This window comes from Mauremys reevesii, linkage group 2 (genome assembly GCF_016161935.1).
Source record: "Mauremys reevesii isolate NIE-2019 linkage group 2, ASM1616193v1, whole genome shotgun sequence".
Lineage (NCBI taxonomy): Eukaryota > Metazoa > Chordata > Testudines > Geoemydidae > Mauremys > Mauremys reevesii.
This window is the reverse complement of record NC_052624.1, coordinates 149775704-149797887: the sequence shown is the minus strand read 5'-3', so window position 1 is coordinate 149797887 and position 22184 is coordinate 149775704. Positions and strand designations below refer to the sequence as shown.

Below are 22184 nucleotides of genomic sequence, written 5' to 3'. Positions count from 1 at the left end.
AACATCTTACACAAGGAGATCAAGAAAGAAGTTCTCAGGCTTGAGGTCCCAGCAAGACCTCTTGCCAAACTCTTTGCTGAAACTTTCACAGCTGTCTTTCTTCTACTTCTTTCTGATGTTTCATGGAGATTGTTATTGCCATTGATGGGACATCATGAATAATGTTCTTCAAAGCTGAATCCATGCTACAGGGAAATATTGAAGTGTTAAGAATAACCAAATTGCTGGAGATGTCAACAGATGCTTCAGTTGTTTCTTTATAAAGGGCAAATTTGCAGCCACCAATTGTATGCAACGGGACAATCAGAGAGAAGATTGCTAGTGCTTTACAGGAGGTCAGACTCAGGCCAGACGATCTAATAGTTCCCTTCTGTCTTATATTCTCCAATTTATAGATTTTTATGATTATTATTAAGTTTAACTGTAGCATCTTAGGAGACCCAGTCAGAGCCCACGTCCCCATTGTGCGAGGCGCTGTGCAAACCGATTTTGTGATTGGTTTTTTGTGCCCATAAGTGCCAGGAGACAGGTTTTATGCAAAAAAGGATTACAGGCCTGAGCCAAATCCAATTTGTTTTCAATTTGCTCTTTCCTTGTGAACAGGCTTGCAAAAATTACAGCTCTAGTAACACATGCCTGATAAGTGTTCTAGACAGGACCTTCCACTAGGCATGTTTCTTAAGAGGTGGAGCAGGAACTAGACTAGAATCCTTCTAAATCATCTCCCATGGTGGAGCAAAAACCAGTGCTTTGTGAAGGGTAACTGGCAGGCCAACAAATAACGCACAGAGGTATTTCACATCATACTACTTAAAAAAAATAAAATTAGCTTGAGATTTGGTTTCTGAATGTAGAGTGTTTTCATAGGGCTGGTCTACACTCATGGCCGGCTCCAGGCCCCAGCACGCCAAGCGCGTGCTTGGGGCGGCATGCCGCGGGGGGCACTCCGCCGGTCGGCGGGAGGGCGGCAGGCGGCTCCGGTGGACCTCCTGCAGGCGTGCCTGCGGAGAAGCCGCGGGACCAGCGGACCCTCCTCAGGCACGTCTGCAGGAGGTCCACCGGAGCCGCGGGACCGGCGACCGCCAGAGCGCCCCCTGCAGAGTGCCACCGTGCTTGGGGTGGCAAAATTGCTAGAGCCACCCCTGTCTATACTAGAAAGTTAGGCCAACCTAGCTTGTGACTCACACCCCTGAAAGATGCAGTTAAACTGATCTAAATCCAAACATTGACAGTGCTAGGTGGAAAGAAGACTTCTTCCATCAATCTAGCTACTGACTCTTGGGGAGGTGAATTTTCTACAGGCAAGGAAGAGCCCCTTCTCTCACTATTGTGTTTCTAGTGTAGATGTATCCTAAGCCTAGAAAACACATCTTCTATAAACAGCTCTGTGATTCCTCTAGAAACGTTGCTATAGTAATAGTGGCCATAGGTAAACAGAAGCTGACTCCCCTCTCGCTTATATGAGGGGGAAAAACTCTGTAGAATAATAATACCTAGCTCATATCTAGTGCTTTTCATCTGTAGATTACAAAGTGCTTTGCAAAAGAGGTTGGTAGCAATATTGCCATTACGCAGATGGGAAAATGAGGCACAGGGAGTTGAAGTGACTTGCCAAAGGTCACCTAGGAATCCCTTGGCAGAGCTGGGAATGGAACCCTGAGTCTTCGTCCAGTGCTCTAACCACTAGGAAACAAGCCAATGGAGTTGCAGCAGAGTAAGAACAGTGTATGTGGGAGGGTACTGCAGCCTCAAATGGCTTATTCTCCCGTTTTTCCAATCCTTGATAAAAAGTTATTTGCAGCTTGGTGTCTTGCTGGTTTCTCTGTCTGGCTAGTGAGAATTGGGAGGTCTCTGTGTTACTGTGGAGACTTATCATAGTGGCTATTGAAGTAAAATCAGAAGCAACAATCTGCATCTCTAACATTATATATCATAGGTATAATCTCATGTATGTATGGAGATTGTGAGAACTATAGCCTCTCACCCTCAACTTCTTACACACAGAGAAATGGATCCTTTGAAACCAATCCAAAGATGGGAAAGATTTCAACCTGGCTCTCAGTGAGTTAGGGTTAGAGTATTGCCCTGTGTAACAGATAGGTGAAATTTTGCTGCCAAAATTATTTTCGGTGAAAAATGCAGAATCAGCAACATTGAAACGTTTAGTGAGTTTGTGTCGGTTTTGCCAAGTAGTCTCAGTAGAAAACCAACCAAACAGAAATGTTTCATTTTGATCTTTTCAAAATGAAATGTTTCAATGTTTTGGTTCAAAAGAATTGTCTGTTTCAAAAAGTCCTTGAATTTTATTAAAAGAATAAACTCAAGTGTTCAAAGATGAGTCAAGATTGAAGAAGTGTCAAGATTGAGGAAGTTTCTTTTTTGTCAAAATGAAATGTTTTGTCTGAACTGAAGCAAGCTTTTTAGTCCTTTTTGTGGGGCGGGAAGAGGTCTGCCAGTAAACCCCCTAAAATCTATTCTTCTCCCAGTTAGTTAGGGCTGGAACGGTGCCCCACGTAAGGGGCAATGTGTTAATGCAGCATCCCGAGAGCAGTACAGCGAAAGGATCATGCTCCAGAAAGGCCATGCCCACTTCCCTTCCCTTCTTGCTCTAGACAGGAAGTAATTGCCTGCTACTCCAGGCCAGTAAACAGATAATTTCCCTCTGTGCCTACTTAGCTTATCTGGGTGGTATGTGGGAAGGCTGGAGCTAGGGCTCTACCTATATATACTTAGTGAAGTGGGAACAGAATAGTGTCTGGTGATAACATGTTAACAGCCTTCTACTTCTGCCATTTAATGCAGTTATTCCTTCAGAGAGGAAGGGTGGTTAGACCAATAGTCCAGGACTTGAGAGACCCGTGTGAAATTCCCTGCTTGGCCATGGACTTCCTGTGTGACCGAGGGCAAATCATTTAGCCTTAGTTCCTCATCTGTAAAATGGGGTTACTAGTACTGCCCTGCCTCTGACATGTGAGGCTAAATACCTTAAAGGTTGTGAGGTGCTCAGGTACTATAGTATTGAGGCCATGTAAATACCTTAGCTAGCTAACAGACAGTCTGTGTGGTATAAGCTTGTGTTTTGATTCTGAAAGTTGTAGGTTCGAACCATGGCAACCTTTGATGAGGGTCAATACATTACACTAGTGGTGCCGAGCCAATACAGAGAGAGCTGGATTGCATTCTGGCTGGGGGGACATAAGAACAGCCATACTGGGTCAGACCAATAGTCTGTCTAGCCCAGTGTCCGTGTGGCTGGTGTCAGATGCTTCCGAGGGAATGAATAGAACAGGGCAATTAATGAGTGATCCATCCCCTGTCATCCAGTCCCAGCTTCTGGCAGTCAGTGGTTTAAGGCGACTCAGAGCATGGAGTTGCGTCTATGACCATCTTGGCTAATGGCCAAGCTAGGAATAAACCCATGTTTCCCCAGGCCACTACTCTTCCCACTAGCCCACTTTGCCTCCCACAAAAGATTTTTTTGAAAAACAAGCAGCAGGAGCTATCCTCTGTGAACCCATCTAATTCTTTTTTGAACCCAGTGATACTGTTGAGCCTTCACATCATCCCCTGGCAATGAGTTCCACAGGTTGGCTGTGCACCGTGTGAAATGCCCCCTTATGTTTGTTTTAAACCTGCCACCTATTAAAATAACCACAAAAAAAGCAGCTACGTTCTAATTGCGGGCTCCTTGTTACTAGTGGTGACGCTGGAGATGAAAAGAACACAGGTGGATTTTCACAGCCCAAAAGGCACATGAAGCACTGTGAATTAAAGGGGGAAATTATTGTGCAAGTCAGGCAGGTTTGATCTGGATTTCACCAACAGAAAATTGAAAGAGGGAGGGACAAGTTGAAGTGCACTTTTAAAAATTGTTTGGACGGGGGATGACTATACACTACAAGGGCTTTGTTACTTTAAAACCAACTCCCCAAGCTGTCCATTAACGGTGCCTTTTCAAATGATAGCTATTGACTACTCCCTGGTCTCTTTCTCTCTCTGCTTTTGCTGGATTTCAGTGGATAAACTGAATTCAATTGGTATGACGTCTTGTTGGGAAAGGTGCTGTTTATTCTCTTCATGCTGGGGGAGCAGATTACAAGCTTGAACAGTTTTCAGTTTCCAGCTAGGGCCCTTAGGAGCATCAAAAGACCCTACAGCTACCTCTGTAATTTTAAGCTTCTCTAACTGCAGCTGTCAGTAGTCCTTGCTTGTTTTTTCCCTGCACTGGTTGCTAAACAAGCATAAAATGTAAGAGGAGAGTGTTGTCTGTCTAGTGGAAAAGGGGAGGCCTGAGGGCCAGGACTCAGGTTCTGGGTCAAGCGCTGCCCTGACTCATTGTGTCCCCCTGCTTGTTTTTCAAAAAGCTTTTTTTTAGAAGGCAGAGTGGGCTAGTGGGAAGCATAGTGACCTGGAAGTGAGGAAAGCTGGGTTCTATTCCTAGCTTGGCCCGTGGTCTGCTGAGTGACCTAGTCTCTATGCCTCAGTTTCCCCATCTGTAAAATAGGGATAATAAAAGTGCTCTCCCTTGCAAATCCCTTTGAATTTTACAGATAAAGAACATAAGAACATAAGAAAGGCCGTACCGGGTCAGACCAAAGGTCCATCTAGCCCAGTATCTGTCTACCGACAGTGGCCAATGCCAGGTGCCCCTGAGGGAGTGAACCTAACAGGCAATGATCAAGTGATCTCTCTCCTGCCATCCATCTCCATCCTCTGACGAACAGAGGCTAGGGACACCATTCTTACCCATCCTGGCTAATAGCCATTTATGGACTTAGCCACCATGAATTTATGGCTTTGAACTAAGACTGCTGGGCTCTATTTCAAGCTCTGCCATAGAGGGTGGGTATCATAGGCTAGGGGAGGCTGTCCTGGCTCTCTCCCCTTGCCTCTGCTTGGCATGGCTCCAGTCTCTTGTTCTTCAAAAGATCCACTCTTATAATGTATTAATTCTATTACGGTAGCACAGTTGGTGCAGATGGGGCAACTACTCAGCTGGTATAAATTGTCTTAATTTCATTGACTTCAGTGAAGTGATGACAATTTACATCAGGATTTGCCCCCTATGTGTTGGACAAGGATACAGCAGGCAGATGAGATCCCATCCGGGCAGGAGACTGGGAGGGTGAACCCCACCGTTTGCTATCCAGAAGCTTCAGTCTTGATGCCCTGTACTGTCTGAATGTTTTATTTCAGCAAACCAAGCTGTATTTACTGCATCACGTTAATAATGCACTCTGTCCGCCGTCCATGCACCCTGCTCAAGAGAGACTGCACTTCCAGAATCATAACGCCTTCTTTTCTCAGCAAAGGGAATAATTTAGGGTAAATTAAAAGGGATTATGTCAGTATAGCACCAAGCCAATGTACTGTAATCAACGTCAGGATCATTCCTAAACAGAAGCAGCTCGTTGTGATCACACTTCATTTGCTTATAATAGGACAAACTCTGCTTTTGTTGTGCTGTTTGCTTTATGCCAATTAAAGTTCCCTGACTAAAGAATACAGATTTTTTCCCCGCGTCTGACTCCATTTGTCTCTGAAATTTAAAAATACATTATTGAGATTTTCAGGGGATTTAGAAAGAGTCTTCCACTAATTTTAATGGAAGATGTGCATCTAAATCATCTAGGCAGCTTTGGAATCTTTTCTCCCGGATACAAACACCCATATTCTGACATTAAAGTAGATCTGACCCCGTCTCGAGCAAGTTATTTATCTATTCCATGGAGGATCTGATTGTGTTTTCCATGCGGAATTGCTGCAACCCTTAAATCTCATTGCTAAACTCTGGTCTCCCACAATAGTATGGACTAGATGCTGCATTACTGAAGTCAATGGACATTTTGCTATTAACTTTGCTTATCGTTAGGTAACTGGTACACCGAGGCCACTGCCCTATCAGACCCGTGTTGTTTCCTCATACTCCCCCATCTGTCTGTCTGTCTCCACCTGTCTCAAACATAGATTGCAAGCTGTTCATGGGAGGGACCATCTCTTTATTCTGTGTTTGTACAGTACCTAGGACAAGGGAGCCCTGATGCATGACTGGGGCATCTCGGTGCTACCATAAATACGGGACAATAATTACAATCCGTTAGAATGTTTTCCATTGCTCAGACATTCCAGTAAGCTCTTAGAGCAGGACTATCGACTGGGAATCAAACGAATATTTGCTCATTTGCTAACACAGATGGAGCAACCACCATACTAGAATCAGGTGCAACTTTTTATCTGAATAATAAATTTGAGGAAGAATGTCATTTCAGGATGACTGAAACTGTTTGCAAATTTGGGTCGAACTCAGTGAATAGTTTTGGCTGAATAAAGAACTAGGGAATAAGTTTTTGAAAAAAAAAGTTGGAATGGTTCTTTTACACATTTTCTAAACGAATATGTGACATTTAGTTTTGGAACAACATTATCAAAACACAATGTCATTTTGAAAAGATGTTTGAAAGGTTTTGTTTGACCCCACCTGAATTTTTTTGGTTTTTCAGTGAGGGGGAAAAAACAAAACTGATTGTTTTTGCCAGTTTTTTCGGATCCTAATGCAGAACACCCAACCTACATTTGCTCATTATCAGGGTCTCCTAAAACTTGACTATTTCCCTCTCTCAAACTCTTTCCATTACCTACTTGGGGGCTTTAAGAAAATGCATGCAAAATTACAGCCTACTAGTACCTCTTTGGTAAATGTATGAAGCTAAGAGGATTATAAGTAAGAATTAGTCTGACATCAAGAACAGCAGGATAAACTCCTCAGTCTTTCCCTGATTCAGTTATTCTTACTTTCTCCTGCTGAGGTCAATAATAACAGTTTACTACTGGCCAAATTAGTTTAGCAATGTACAGCTTACAGTGGCTATTTCAGAGCTTCCAGGCCATTTGTATTTGTAAGAGAAATTTCAAGGACCACACCTTGTCCTCAGGAAACAAGGAATATAGAAATACAGGAATTGCCAGACTGGATCCTGTCTCTGACTGCCTGGGATAGCTAGGTGACTGTCACTGTTAACATAGCCTACAGAAGAAGAAACAACCCTACAGAAGGCATTTAAGGGACAATGTTCCTGCAAAGACCTCCAATGCCACATTAGTTAGAGGTTGACTGTGAAGCCAAAGGATTTGTATGTATATATCCAAGACACTAGTGATTTGTTTGTTTTGTTTTTTAGCCCTTACTGTTAACTCTTGATTTTTCTCACTGTCCAGTTCTTCGTTCTGAATCCTGCTAAGCTCTTGGCCTTGACAATATCTTGTGGCAATGAGTTCCACATGCAATTAGTGCAAGTTGGGGGAAAAAATGCTGCGCTGGGGTTAACTGTGTCTTCCTTTGGGAAACTAATAGCCTTGGGATAAGCAGGTATTTTGTTTTCCTGTAATAGAGTTACAATCTAACATCTGTTATACTAAACTCTGCAGTTAATAGAACTGACACATGTTAAACTATTGCTCCTGTATCAGCTCTTACTCTAAAACTTACCAGCGCTGAAGTATAACAAAGATTGGCTTTTTGCAATTGCTGATAGTCTGCAAAATATAAACACACTAAGAAAAATGGTTATGTTAATGGTCAGTAAGTGTCTGACAGTTAATCACTGTGCAAGGTGCCCGTTATATCTCAGGAGCAACCATAGCTTGCCTACTTTTTGCCTTGCCGATTGGCACAATCCAGGAATTTTGAAGGCCGTGGACAGGCATTTTGGCAATGGCTGCTGAGGTCAAATGGAAAGACGTTTCTCATAGTCCCGGAAACCCCTTGATTGACAGTGTTTTAATTCTACCTGCACCAGTTTGGTTAAAACTGAGAATCTCAGGAAGTTATTTTGGGTTTTGAAATGTAACAAGACTGCCACCAATAAAACTGAATGTGGCATGGAAAATTCCATAGCTTACAGTGCTGCTGAGAGATGGTTTCTTCCAAATTTTCCCTTGCTGCAGACCGCAGGGATTTTGGTAGCTCTCCCAGACTTGTGGAGTCTTCTACTTGGCTTATATTCTATGGAGAGTTGTCAAAAGGTGTTAGATAGTTCTCAAGACTCAAGTCTTCTGTTTATCCACCAGGTGGGTACAGACAGGGAAGTCTGGCAACTTTCCCCTGTGGAGCCCTGCAGCTGTGCCTCAAATCTGATCAGGAAGGATGACCTTAGAAGGGCAAATTTGGCCTGAGTTATGTTGATCACATCTACATTATATGCATATCCACACTGCACTTAACAACCCTCCCAGTCTTCGAATTCTCAAGGAAAAAGGTATGTTCTTAACATGAGTTAGCTAAAATACTAGTGAAGACGAGGCATAAATGCACAATCCTTCTCCCTTGTGAAGTAAGATTTTAAAACAAACCTTTAGCAACTTGTAGGTAATAAATTACTAAAAGGTTGCCTGAAAGCTTATGTGAAATTAATTCACACCTTTCTCAGGATGCTGGAACAACACTTCTTAACGCACTAATCTCCTAGATAAAGAGGAGTCCAATGGCACCTTCAAATAAATGGATGACAGATGATAGATGTATTTATGAAGAGCTCTCTTCATGTGCCAATATATATTTATGCCTGTTTCTGTAATTTTCACTCCATGCATCTGAAGGAGTGGATTTTTTACCCATGAAAGCTTATGCCCAAATAAATCTGTTAGTTTTTTAGGTGCCACCGGACTCCTCATTGTTTTTGTGGATACAGACTAACACGGCTACCCCTCCAATACTTAATCTCCTATATGTGGCAAAGGATTGAAAGCAGCAAGGCTCTTTGGCTCCACCATAAATGTTTAAAGAGACGAGGCGTACAAACAGCATGTGTAATCACGGCTGGGAGCACTAATAGATGTCAGCCTTCAATTGACTTCAATGCAAAGACTCAATGATAAGCAAAAAGCAGCTCTGCCCCGTTACGAACATGGAGTGGATTTTCCTTTGAAAACAGGAGGGGAGGATTCATTAGTGGATTTAGTATTTATGGAAATTAAACTCCTTCAAGGGCTCTGCTTGAAGCCACGTCAGCCAATTCCTTTCTTCCTCATTCCCTGTGGCCTACCTGTTCGGCTTTTATAATGTTAGTTAACATAAGACTAGGAAAAGTTTATAGAAAAATATCATTGTATTGCTTGCCCTGCTGCCAGTTCCATCTAGTCAAGTGAAAGAATCACCACTGATTCTATGCATAAAACTGCAGGTGTTAAGAAGTTAATACCTTTGTTGCTATTTTATAAGAAGTCTTCGGAGTTCCATAGTCCCTAACTCCTGTTCCTAGGGCTGGTCTCAAAGAGCATGAAGCAGAAGAGGAATGCCTTCTAAATTGCTCTAAGGCCAGATGTAGAATCCAGGGGGTGTCACTTTCAGAACTTTGGAACAAGAAGAGAAGAATGCCTGTTCTAGAGAATCCATCCTAAGTCTTCATCAAGTGAAATGTTTGCTTACTATTTCCCTAGACTGAATTTGAACCATCAACCTAGATGTGAAAGAGTTTAGAGCCCCCTTACCTAGCTGCTGAGCTAGCCCCTCCTTAACAATTTGTTCCTCCTTTGTTTGCCCCACAAACAAATCAATATATCTCCCCCTCCCTGCTCCGACAACAACAACTTCAATCAACTTTGGCAAAGAGAAGCTTTTACTTGATTAATCGAGCTAAAAGGGTTCAATATCTTATTGAGGTATTAAATGCTACACCAAGCCTGCACTTAACTGTTTCTAGGAAAATACGCATGACACATTTTCTGCATTGCCTGTAATTGGAAAATTACCCAACCGATGGCAAAATAAAGGGAAAGAGGGCAAGAGTCATTCCTGTAGACATGGGAAATTAACCAGATTTTTTCCCCCCTACTTGCAGATGCTCAGTCGAAACCTCCCCATCTGATGATTCAACATGCCTCAGGCTTTGGGATAAACAAGGCTTTTGGTGAGCAAGAAAGTAAAAAATAATAATTGTGAATAGATTCTATTAAATGGCCATATAAAATATGAAGTGCATCTTAGGTAATAAGACACAAGGTGCTGTGATGAGAGCCAGCTAGGCAAATATATCAGGGACAATGGGTCGAGCCACTGTTCCTCCGCACAGATCCATTTCAGCCTGGTTCTTTCTTACACTTCACCTTGTGTGGTCACTTATGCCACTGCAAAGTTGGGGGGAAGATGCTGCCATACTCAGCACTTCACACCCATTTTGCACTGGTGTAAACAAGTGCATTAGATGCAGGGTGGTGGAGATTGATGCTCGCTGGTCCCCGTTCCCCCCTGTTTTGTGACTGGGATGGTCATTCACACTCGTGCAAAGTGGGTGTGCAATTCTCCCAAATTGCAATGAGGGGGCACCAATCGTGAGCTGCACCTGAACTGATCTTGGTGTTGCTTGAGTGGGGGGGAGCAAAGCTGGCTATATTTACAATCTTTGAGAAACCTAGACTCTGGTCCAAGCCTCTGTGTAAGAGGAGTCTTAAGGGTAGGGTTAGGTATCTTCCCTACAACACCACCCTTCCATTCAAGCTTTTGGTGACATCCCCTCCTCTCCCACCTTTTCAAATGCTTACTTTTTTTTTTCTTAAAAGGTCAACACCAGCAGCCCAACATTCCTGAGCAACCCTACAATAACACACCCAGGAGCACAGCAAAAGAAGAACACCCGGTTGGTAAGGGCAGATTTTGGGTTCCCATCTATTCTGAAACATACCTTTTCCCTCTGTCCCTGTCCACAGGAGGGGAAACTTCCTTGTCAAAGCCCAGGATGCCAGGTAGTGTAAAGGGAGTCCCTGGCCAGAACCACCATGGGAGGCCGTTTTGCCCACAGCCTCCATTGATCAGAACAGCAGCTCGTTCCATAGGGCAGAGGCCCCACAGAACCATTTAAGGGACACTCTTGCACCATTCTCCTTCCCTCAGGCCCTTTTTGGTGGGTTCTCCCATGGGAAGGGACTAGGGAGCAATGACACAGAATACAGCACTCAACGGGCCAGACCACGTGGGCAGGTCTACACTGCCACTGAGTCTGCGAGTCTGGCTATGCGGGCGGGCAGACACAACTTAAGCCCTGCTAATGTATCATTCTCAAGATAGCAGAGATGACGTTGCAGCTCAGGCTGGAACACGGGCTCTTAAGCATAGGGAGTCAAGGGGGCTTGAAAGCCCAAGCTGCAGTGTCCACACTGCTATTTTTGGTGTGCCAGCTCAAGCACTGAGTCTACCTGGGCTGGGCCGCTCATTTCCAGCTGCAGTATAGACACAGATATGCTGCTGTTGTAGTATAAAGGGGCTGCAAAAGAGAGCTCACATTCTCCGTGCAGAATAGTCCCCCAGTAGGGACAGGTAGAGAGCCCTGCAACTTTCCCTATCCCGGCTCCTGGTCTGCAGGGAGTGACTGGGAATAGCAGGAAGGGGTGTGGTCAGGGTGTCCTGGTTGAGATTTTTTTTCAATGTTTTCAATAAAAAAAAAAGCCATTTCGTCCAAACGGAAACTTTTCTTGGGAGAGGGTCAACGTTGATGAATTGCCAATTTTGGACAATGGTTAGAAGCCGAGGAAACATCTCATTTTGATGCTTTTGAAATGAAAAGTTCTATTTTGGGTTCAAAATGGCCTTGGGTTTAGAAACAGAAGTTACTTTATAGTAAAAAGAAATTCAAAATCAAAATCAAAAGGAAGCATTTCAAAATGACGGGAATGAAATATTTTGACTGATCTGAAAAAAATATCAGACTTTCACTTCACAGAATTTTGGTTTGAAGGGGTGAGGGAGAGTGGGAAACATTTGAAAATGTTTCTGGGATGGGAAAACCATTTCCTGACTGGCTCTAGTGCTGTGCTCCACAGTTGTGCCTCTCAGGCAGCAGTCATGCAAAACCCGTGTAGCTGAGAGCTGCCCCAGGGGCTGGGTACAGAATTAGGGAAGCACAAAGGTGGCTTACAAGGTACCGGTTTCCCACACCCCACATTGGATAGAAAGAATGCACCATCTGGCCTAATGTCCTTAAAATGCAAAAAATCTCCTTGTAAGTCAAGCTGCTCCCTTCTCGAATATTCATTTTAAATACACAGAATATGACGTGGTGTCCTCAGAGCAGTGAAATAGACAAAAGCTATTGAAAAGGATCATAACTCAGTGGTCATAAGGTGCTGTTGTGTTTTTAAGGCTGTCAAGATTCTGTGGCTTATTTTATAGTCTCAAAAGATCAGTCTATTGTATTAATGCTGGGAGAGGCTGCTATTGATGAAAAAGAATGGACGGGAAGCTGGTGAAAACTATCGACAGAATGGAAGGAGAGAGTCCTTTCAGAAAGGCTGTACCGCAGGGCATTCCGCACTCCATTAAAAACCATTAAATGAAAACAGCAGGGAGAAAAAAAATTGTTGGAAATAATCATCTTGATTTTATCGTGTTATAGACAAACAGAAAAGTGTCATCATGGTGAGTGGTGGGTCTCACATCACTCAGCTAATGATACCTTAGTTACTATGATTATTATCTGGTACTGAAGGCAGCCAATCATCCTATGCGATGTCCATAAAAAGAGGGATTTGATTTTTGAATGGAAAGGATAGTGGCTACTGAGGAAAGCTCTTCTGCTAATCATTGTAGGGTCAGAATTGTTCCCCCCACCCATTCAAAGGATTAATGCACAAATGGGAACAGACTTAATCCTGCATTGGCAGGGGGATAGAGATGACACCCTATGATAGCTGGATGCCTCTTCCTTCCTTCTGGATGCAGAATTTAAAAATACATCACCTTTAGGTTCTTGTTTTCCATGTTGCAAGAAGTTCTAATGGAAACCCTGTTAACTAAGATCAGTGCAGCTTTACCCAGAAGAGGAGCTGGTAGAACAGTTTATACAAATGCAATATAAAAGGACTCCTTTCTGATGTGTTTCTGTAGTGCCTATCACTGTGCTCTGGTCATTTTGACCCGCATTTCATAGGGGCACACAGGATGAAATTCACACCTGTGCCAGTACAAAGTCAATGCACCACATAAGCACATTTTTGAGGGCTTAAATGGAATTTAATCGGCTGGCTCTTTGCACAGGAGAGAACCTACTGTAACACAATAGGCAGCAATCTAAGCTAGAAATAACAGCTCTCTCACTTGTGATGAAACCTGGAAAGTCAGTGAAGAGTGAAGGACTGGGCTGGCTCAGTGAAAAGTGAGCCGGCTTTTGCAGGCTCTTTGCTGAATATGGAAAAGAATTCACTGTGTGAGGGGACTGATTGGCAGTGGAGAGCTGCAGGAGCTTGCTCAGACTTTGGGTTTGCAGCAGGCAAAGCAGACACTAGGATTTAGTAGTTCTCTTCATTCCCTGGGAGGTACAGAGAGCATTGTCTGTACAAGCTGGCAGGCTGCACAATGGGAAGCTGACACTACAGCTAGCAGGGAGTCAAACTCGTATTCCTTCCATTTGTATTTTTCTTGACGCAGAGAGAGCTAACGGGAAGAGGTGTCTCACATCTAAAACTTTAAAAGCCAGCCCTGCTTCTCTCAGACGTGGGTTAACTCCATTGACTTCCATGGAGTTACTGCTGATTTACACGGGTGTAAGTGAGAGGAGAATCTCACCCTATGTCAATGCCTTAATGCCATTAAGATCCGTCCAGCATTCAGTTCTGAAGATCAGCAGCACCTGAACCAGGAGATGAAAATTCTATTTTGGTGTGCTCCCCCGTTCTTATGGAGAAGGGAGGTGCCACCCTGGCAGTTAGGGAAATGGCTCTGCATGCGAACACTGGAGCTTGAGAACATGGGAAGGTAAACCAAAAAAACCCAATGCCACACCCCTGCCCCCCCAAAAAAGAAGAAAAGTCTACCAAAACAAACCACTCCACTACACAAGCAATTCTATGCAAAATGAGAGAGAAAGAGAATGATCCTCACATGACAGATCTTCGTCACGTTGCTTAATGCATTACTGGAAAGTGCTCTGATACTCTGGTAATGACGGCAGTCCGATAACTGATGTAGAATAGCATTTCTACGGCACCTTAGAGGTGGGTAGCAGTCCAGAACCACCCGAGCAAAAAAAAACTCTGAACTCGTGGAACAAAGCAAATGGGCTTTCATCTCCTGTAGATATCAGACCCCGGTGCTGTTCACCACACTCACTAACATCACCCCAATTCTAATTTGTGTTAGTGCTTACAGACAACAGAACCTCAATGCGTAGCATGTTCTAAGTACGGGGGCTCAGATTGTGCATGGCCTCTGCATAGTTATAGAGCAGCAGAGGGATAAACTTTCCATCCCTGCTTCAGTGCCAGCTTCCCTCGCAGTGGGAACAAAACAAGCATTTTCATAGGCAAACCAAATGGAAGGTGGGGCTTGGGGCTAAGGTGCTGGACTGGGACCAGGAGACCCAGCATTTAATTCCCAGCTCTGCGGCAGGCTTCCTTGGGCAAGTCACTGTCTCCCTGTGCCTTGGTTCCCACATCTGTACAATGGGGCTATTAATACTCCCTTTCTTATTTAACATTTAATGCCTAAAGGTCACAGCCACCATTGCAGTAGGCCCTATACAAACACATAGTAAATGACAGTCCATGCCCCCAAGAATCTATACATCTTTGTCTGTCTTGTCAAGACCTATGTGTCTGTGAAAAGCCTGGCACAGTGGGGTCCCAAACTCACTTGGGGTCTATAATTGCTATCGCAATACAGATATAACTTGGGGTGTGCAGATTCATTGATATGGGCATCTATATGAGACAATAGGGCTTTGCGCTGAATCAGGAACAGTTAATATTTTCCAGTACAGTTGTGATTTGTAACCACTGAGGATGGCTGCTGATGTTCTGTTTTGCTGGGGCACCTAGGGGCTACTTAATACAGATCAGAAACAGATGATTCTTCTCTAACTTTTTGTTGTTTAAAAATTGTGTGAATTCAGTGCTGCAGAATAGTGCTGGCTTGAGAGACCTGGGGACAACGTGTTTAGACCGCAACAAAAGATCTGCGCCTGGTCTGGATCAGCTGACGGGGGCTTGGGCTATGGAGCTATAAAACTGCAGTGTAGGTGTTCGAGCTTGGAGTGGTGCCTGGACTCTGAGACACCATGACGGGGAAGGTTCCCAGAGACTGGGATCCAAGCCAAGTCCCAAAGTCACTGCAATTGTATAGCCCTGCAACCCTGAGCCCTGCAATCCTGAGTCAGCTGGCCCAGGCCAAATGCAGCTGTGCTGCAGGTCTTTTATAGCAGCGTAGATGTGCCTCACGTCTTCTGTTTATCCAGACAACAGGTAGCAGAAGTGCAAACTGTTGATGTGCCTCAGGTATGGCCTCCCGGGTCCTTCTACAGCACAAGTAACTGTAAATAGCTAGATTTCTAAGGCTGCCAACACAAGGACCAATTAGTGCCGCTTACAGCGGTGTAGCTGTTGCTACTTGTCTGTGCTGGGAAGCAGCTTGAGAGAGACAGGGCCATTTGCAGGGGTCCTGGGCAATGGATATTTTGGCATCTACCATGCAAAACCATGAAGAAAAAGAAGGCTCAGCAGTGCATGCATAATAAATTCTGTCCTGCCACCCTGAGTGTTAGATCTCTCAGGAGCACCAGTAAACAGAATACAAATACACACGACTAACCTTAGAGGTAGGTGAGTGCTCTCCTATTTCTCTATTCCTTTCAACTTCTACTCCCCCACTTCTCTCAGTTCCATTCTCTCTCCTACTTTTTTTTAACTCCCTCCTTATTTTGTTCTGTCTCCATCTTCCTTTAGGTCTGCTATGTTCATGGCATACAAAACAGAGGAGATAGATAAAAGTACTTTTGTTGGAAGCTTGCAATGTAACACTACTTTATTGCTTATAATTCAGAGTGATGTTTGCAGTGTTGTAGCAGTGCTCGTCCCAGGATATGAGAGAGACAAGAGCTTGAAAGCTTCTCTCTTTCACCAACAGAAACTAGTCCACTAAAAGATATCCCCTCACCCATCTTGTCTCAATTCAGAACGATCACACACAACCACCCAAAACAGAGAGAGACGAAGCAGGCTGCTCCTTAAAACAGAGAGGCAAAACTCACCCCACCCTACTCTAGGCTGTCTGTCTGCTGAATGCACTCTGATCACAGGCTTCCCTCCAGAGCCTCTGCCTGAAAGCAGGACCAGGAAAAAACCTTGAGAATTGTTTTCCTTCTCTTGAGATCCTCCTCTGCACCCTTTCACTTTTCTCCCACTCCAGACCCCACTTTTTTCCTCCTTTTGTTCCATAAATTTGTGATTTTTTTCCCCCTGAAAGAGACACGGAGACTCAATGGAGACAGATCCTCCACTGGTGTAGCTCCACTGACTTCATTAGAGCTATATTGACTTACCCCAGCCAGAGATCTGGCCCAGTAATTCCAAGTGTGTATAAAGGCTGTGAGAGTGTTTGAGGACACACAGTGCGGTCCTGGTCCGTGACTGGGATTCCTAGCTACTACCACAGTGCATATAATATTTAATCCATACTGGATTTTTTTTCTCTGTCTGATTTTTTTTTTTTGGATGGTTCTTTCCTTAGTGAAAGTTCCTTGTGAAGGGGTGAGATAGCAAGGATCATTCCTTGACATCCATCATTTTAAATGTCCCAAAGACTCCGTGTTTCATTTCCTCCTTCCATAACCCCCCGCAACCGTAAAATCGGGAAAATTACACTGACGCACCTCCGTAAAGTGCTTTGAGATCTACCCATGAAATAGTCTAGATGGCTGGTGCTGGTGTTCTCAGTCAACAATTTATTCTCCAAACATGTAACTGACATAGAACCCAGAATAGCAGTTGACCAAACAAACAAACAAAGCCTCAAAGATGTGTAAACTTTTACTTCAGGGGCCAATTCCATGTAGCATTTCAAAAGCAAGTTTTTCTTCTCATTGGAAAGAAACGGCTTTTACAACAGTAAGAGGCATGGATGCTAGTGAATTTTCACAATAAGGAAAAGATCACAATACACTTAAAACCCAACTCAAACCAGTAATTACTATGTAGCATTGCGAGGCAGGTACATTATTGACTTTAGAGTATGCAGGCAAGTGCAGCAGCAATATGCACTAGAAGAGTAGCTTCCAGTATTAAACAGACATCAGCCTTTCCTCCCGACACATGGTGAATGTCTGTGCTGATGTGGCAAGCTGGTCATTCCCTATTGTTTCAGAACCGCCTCATGGGCATTCAGAATTATGGGGGGCCTTAGTCTGCTTTCATCCTGGTGGCAATGAGAAGTCACTTTGCTGAAGTCGATGGGGCAACATCTGTAGAGCTGGTCAGGAATTTTCAGCCAAAACCTTCTTTTTGTTTGACAATGCTGATTCGTCAAAACTGAAGCAGTGCATGGGAGAGGGCCGCTGCTGAGGAACCTCCCATTTCGAAACATTTGTGAATTGTGTTTCCAAAATGGTTGGAAAGTTTTCATTTTCTGGTTCATAAAGGCTTTTTTTTGTGCGTGTGAAATTTTAGTTAAATTTGTTATTAGCTAAATCATCAAGTATTATTATTGTTAGGGAAAAATGATCAAGACAAAATATTTCAATGGTTCCAATCTGAATGTATTTATTGTTTTAGATTTTTTTATTCATGAAAATTTTGGAAATTTTGACTTTTCGGAATGGGAAAAAATGTCAAAGTCTCAAAAACACGTATGGGCTGGAGAAACCGTTTCCTGCCCAGCTCCACACACTGGTGTCAGATCTGTGTGAGAGCAGCAGCAGGCTCCAAGGGATGCAACATTGTTTTGTCAGCTCAGGCCGCTGTTAGCAGCATGGGCTCTTGAGCAAAGTCTGTGAAAGAGGCCCTCTGCACAGAGCATGCTGTCTAACCCCCACCCCCATGTCTGTGAGTCAGGCAAGAGGAGACGGTTCCTAAAAGTAGGTTTCCATGGTTCATGCATTTCCAGCTTCTAATTTACGGGGGGGGGGGGGGGTGTCTGATCCTGCAAGGTGCAAAGCACCTTCAACACCTACTAAAGACAAGGAGCCGAGGTGCTCAACGCCTTGTTGGTCCAGCCCCAATTAACCTGATTTCTTTGGGATTGGATGGAACCATCAGCTCAAGAAGGAAGATGAATAAAATAAAAATTAAAAAAGGAATATTCTATCTCCCTCTCTCCCTATCCATTTGGAAAACTGGCAGCCTTTTATCCTCTGAAACCCATCCATACCTGGTCCCATATTCCACAGGTTACATTTGAGTTGGAGAGTTGAGCAGCCAGAAATTAGAGTGAAATATAGAAACCAATGACTGAACAGAACACTGGAAATAGTAAAGCACTCAGTGTTGCTTTTCTCATTGAACTGGATACTGCTTTGAGCTGCATACTGGATACTGCTCCCTAAAGCAAAGTTATTTTGGTCCATGAAGCACAGTGTGTACTTGAAGTCAGTAGTGATCATGCTGACTGTCCATTGGGCAGTATCTCCTTATGGGCGCTCACCATGGGGTAGGTAATGACCGCCACTGAAAGCACTGACTCCAGCTTCGCGGATGGCACCCGCTCACAGAGTCTCAGTTCCAGGTTCTCTGCACTCAGGTGGCTGTGCAAGCTTCTGCCCTCCTTCCTGATGCAACAGGTCGAGGGTCCCATTTTGGCCCTTTCCAGCTGCTGGCTCTCCTGCTTGTCGGCTGGCTCGGAGCTCCGCAAGCTGCAGAAGAGAATAGCCACGAAGCTCTTCTTGAAGTTCTCGTTCATAAAAGTGTAGACCACGGGGTTGTTGAAAGAGTTAAAGAACCCAACGGCCTGGACGATGGCAAAGATTATCTTTACAGTGACATCATCGTAGCTTTCCTCCAGGTTATCTGGGGAGCAAGGGAATGGATTAGAAAGAACCAGAGGGTCTTAGCTATTAGAACCACATCTTTCTGTCTGCTACACTACATGCTCCCTTGCCTCATCATTCACCAGCCTCCTCTCCAGTCCTTTGACATGCTCCCACTGCAAGTAGGATGAAGCTCACCCCTGTGCAAGAGGCCAGACTGAGGCTTATGCAGTACTTACAAACAGGACTTGAGAGATTGCAAAGGGCTCTTCACTGAGGTGAATTTCACCTGCAGTGAGGCAACCTTCTCTGCAGTTCCTGCAATCTGGAAAAGCCATTCAACCTCTCTCCAGTTCATCCCTTTTCAAATCTTACGCCCCTGTGATTACCTCTCTCCCCAGTTCATAGACTCATAGAAGATCAGGGTTGGAAGAGACCTCAGGAGATCATCTAGTCCAACCCTCTGCTCAAAGCAGGACCAACCCCAACTAAATCATCCCAGCCAGGGCTTTGTCAAGCTGGGCCTTAAAAACCTCTAAGGATGGAGAGTCCACCACCTCCCTAGGGAACCCATTCCAGTGCTTCACCACCCTCCTAGTGAAATAGTGTTTCCTAATATCCAGCCTAAACCTCCCACACTTCAACTTGAGACCATTGCTCCTTATTCTGTCATCTGCCACCACTGAGAACAGCCGAGCTCCAACCTCTCTGGAACCCTCCTTCAGGTAGCCCTCCTCACTCTTCTCTTCTGCAGACTAAATAAACCCAGTTCCCTCAGCCTTTCCTCATAAGTCATGTGCTCCAGCACCCTGATCATTTTTGTTGGACTCTCTCCAATTTATTCACATCCTTTCTGTAGTGGGGGCCCCACAACTGGATGCAATACTCTAGGTGTGACCTCACCAGTGCTGAATAGAGGGGAATAATCACTTTGCTCAATCTGCTGGCAATGCTCCTACTAATGCAGCCCGATATGCCGTTAGCCTTCTTGGCAACAAGGGCACACTGTTGACTCATATCCAGCTTCTCATCCAGTGTAATCCCCAGGTCCTTTTCTGTAGAACTTCTGCCTACCTACTCAGTCCCTAGTCTGTAGCAGTGCATGGGATTCCTCCGTCCTAAGTGCAGGATTTTGCACTTGTCCTTGTTGAACCTCATCAGATTTCTTTTGGCCCAATCCTCCAATTTGTCTAAGTCACTCTGGACCCTGTCCCTACCCTCCAGCATATCTACCTCTCCCCCCAGCTTAGTGTCATCTGCAAACTTGCTGAGGGTGCAATCCATTCCTTCATCCAGTTTATTAATAAAGATGTTGAACAAAAACAGCCCCAGGACCAACCCTGGGGCACTATGCTTGATACCGGCTGCCAACTAGACATCGAGCCGTTGATCACTACCTGTTGAGCCCAACAATCTAGCCAGCTTTCTATCCACCTTATAGTCCAATTGTTGGTGTCCCTAGGCCTAAGTAAACCAAAGTTGTGACTTTGGGCCTGAGTGAGCCAAAGCAACTCCATCTTGTGAACTTCAACCAACCTAAATGTTAACAGCCTAAAAGCAAAATGTGTAACTGTCAGCTGTCTCAGCTTGCAGCTGCAGGACAGTTTGAAACAGCAAAAAGCGGCGGGGAGGAGGGGGAGAAAGGGGAGGAAAATCTGCCTGCGTCTGTGCTGTGAAGGCCATAGATAAATATGTGAATGAGAACAGTTCTAACAAGCTACATTATAGTGTTAAGTGTAACTGTTGCAAGGGGGAGGGAGGAAGGGGGGAAAACAAGGGAGGTATAAATGCTGGGACCCTGCCTGCGTGCGGGTGTGCAGGATTTGAGAATGCTTTTTCTCCTTGGCACCATTTTTGAGCTCAAATAAACTTGGTTTGCTTCTCCACCCTGGTGTGTTAATTAGTGCGACGCACACCGGGCAACGAACCCTGCTGTTGCTCCTCCTCGGGCCCTTTGAGCCGGCAACACACTCATCCAGCCCATACTACTTTAACTTGTTGGCAAGAATCCTCTTCTTCTCCCCCATTGCTGCTCATATTTGTGCCTGCAGCTGTACTATTATTTCAGCATTTTGATTAGAGCTAGTTGGTAAATATTTCCTCTGCACCAATGGCATTTTTTTTTAAATAATAGTTTTTTTGTCAAAAATTTTCACAGAAAATTGACAGGGTTTTTTTGTGACAAATTGAATGGGAAGCAGACACTTTGCACAAAAAAACCCACCTTTGTTTAGTCATGTTTCAGAGGGGTAGCCATGTTAGTCTGTGTCAGTAAAAACAATGAGGAGACCTTGTGGTACCTTAGAGAATAACAAGTTTATTTGGGCATAAGCTTTCGAGGGCTAAACCCCACTTCATCGGATGCATGGAGGGTGTAAGCATGCGGACTCACCCCTGTGGCACCTCCTGCTTGTCTCTGTCAGGAATTAGCTCTCCAGCCACCAGAGCACCCTCTGCAGGCCGGTGATCCACCTTACTGCTGGCCCTGTGTCCCTCCCAGGACCCCAGTGCCCTTTTCTCTGGAGTGCTGCCCCTCTGGCAGTAACCCCCAATCTCAGGATCTTCCCTCCCAGGGGAACCCCCACCCCCTATCCCCACCTCACCTCAGTCTTGGCTACTGCCAGTCACCACTTAGCCCCCATTCATTGAGGCAGACTGCAGTGTATCAGCCACTCATCACAGGCAAAGGGGGTCTGGACCTGCTGCCTCTGCCGTGCCTACCCATGGGCTGCCTCCTGCAACCCAAGTGCCCCATTGGCCTTACCCTAGGTCTGCAGCCTGGGGCTTTCCTAGGCCGGAGCTCCCTGGCTCCTTTGGCCTTTCCCCAGCCCTGAGCCACTCTAGGGACTTGGTTAAGCTCCCTGCAGCCAGGCCCTTCTCTCTCTGAATGCAGAGAGAGACTATCTGCTTGAGCTCCTGGCTCAAACCTTTATAGGGCCAGCTGGGCCCTGATTGGGGCATGGCCCAAGCTGAGCCTACTTCCCACTCAGCCTGGGCTGTTCTCCCAGCCCTCTCCCAGGGCGGGTTTTAACCCTGTCAGGGCTGGAGCAGGTAACCACCCCACTACACAGGGAAAATTATTTTTCGTAGTGATTCAGTCACTTCCAGTCTTTATTCAGGCCTAATTTGATGGTGTCGAGTTTGCAAATTAATTCCAGTTCTGCAGTTTCTTGTTGAATTCTACTAATGGGATATATGCCATCATGTGCCAGCAATGCCCCTCTGCCATGTACATTGGCCAAACCGGACAGTCTCTACACAAAAAAATACATGGACACAAACCAGACATCAAGAATTGTAACATTCAAAAGCCAGTAGGAGAGCACTTCAATCTCCTTGGACATTCAATAACAGACTTAAAAGTGGCCATTCTTCAACAAAAAAAACGTTAAAAACAGACTCCAACGTGAAACTGCAGAACTGGAATTAATTTGCAAACTTGACACCATCAAATTAGGCCTGAAT

The 22184-nt window shown here is 44.7% G+C and overlaps 1 protein-coding gene and 1 long non-coding RNA gene across 2 annotated transcripts in view; both read right to left on the bottom strand.

Moving 5' to 3' along the window:
- Positions 1-123: 123 nt before the first annotated feature.
- LOC120396695 lies at positions 124-8134 on the bottom strand. Its single transcript, XR_005593302.1, has 3 exons — positions 7900-8134; positions 7487-7533; positions 124-185 (listed from the first exon to the last, which is right to left on the bottom strand). It is a non-coding gene; the product is annotated as an uncharacterized LOC120396695 (long non-coding RNA).
- Positions 8135-18352: 10218 nt separating this feature from the next.
- LOC120398653 (pyroglutamylated RF-amide peptide receptor-like) overlaps positions 18353-22184 on the bottom strand; it is a 109215-nt gene continuing 105383 nt past the window's right edge. Inside the window, exon 6 of the mRNA XM_039526208.1 lies at positions 18353-18759. Coding sequence (XP_039382142.1) covers positions 18353-18759 — 407 coding nt within the window. The remainder of the gene's footprint in view (positions 18760-22184) is intronic.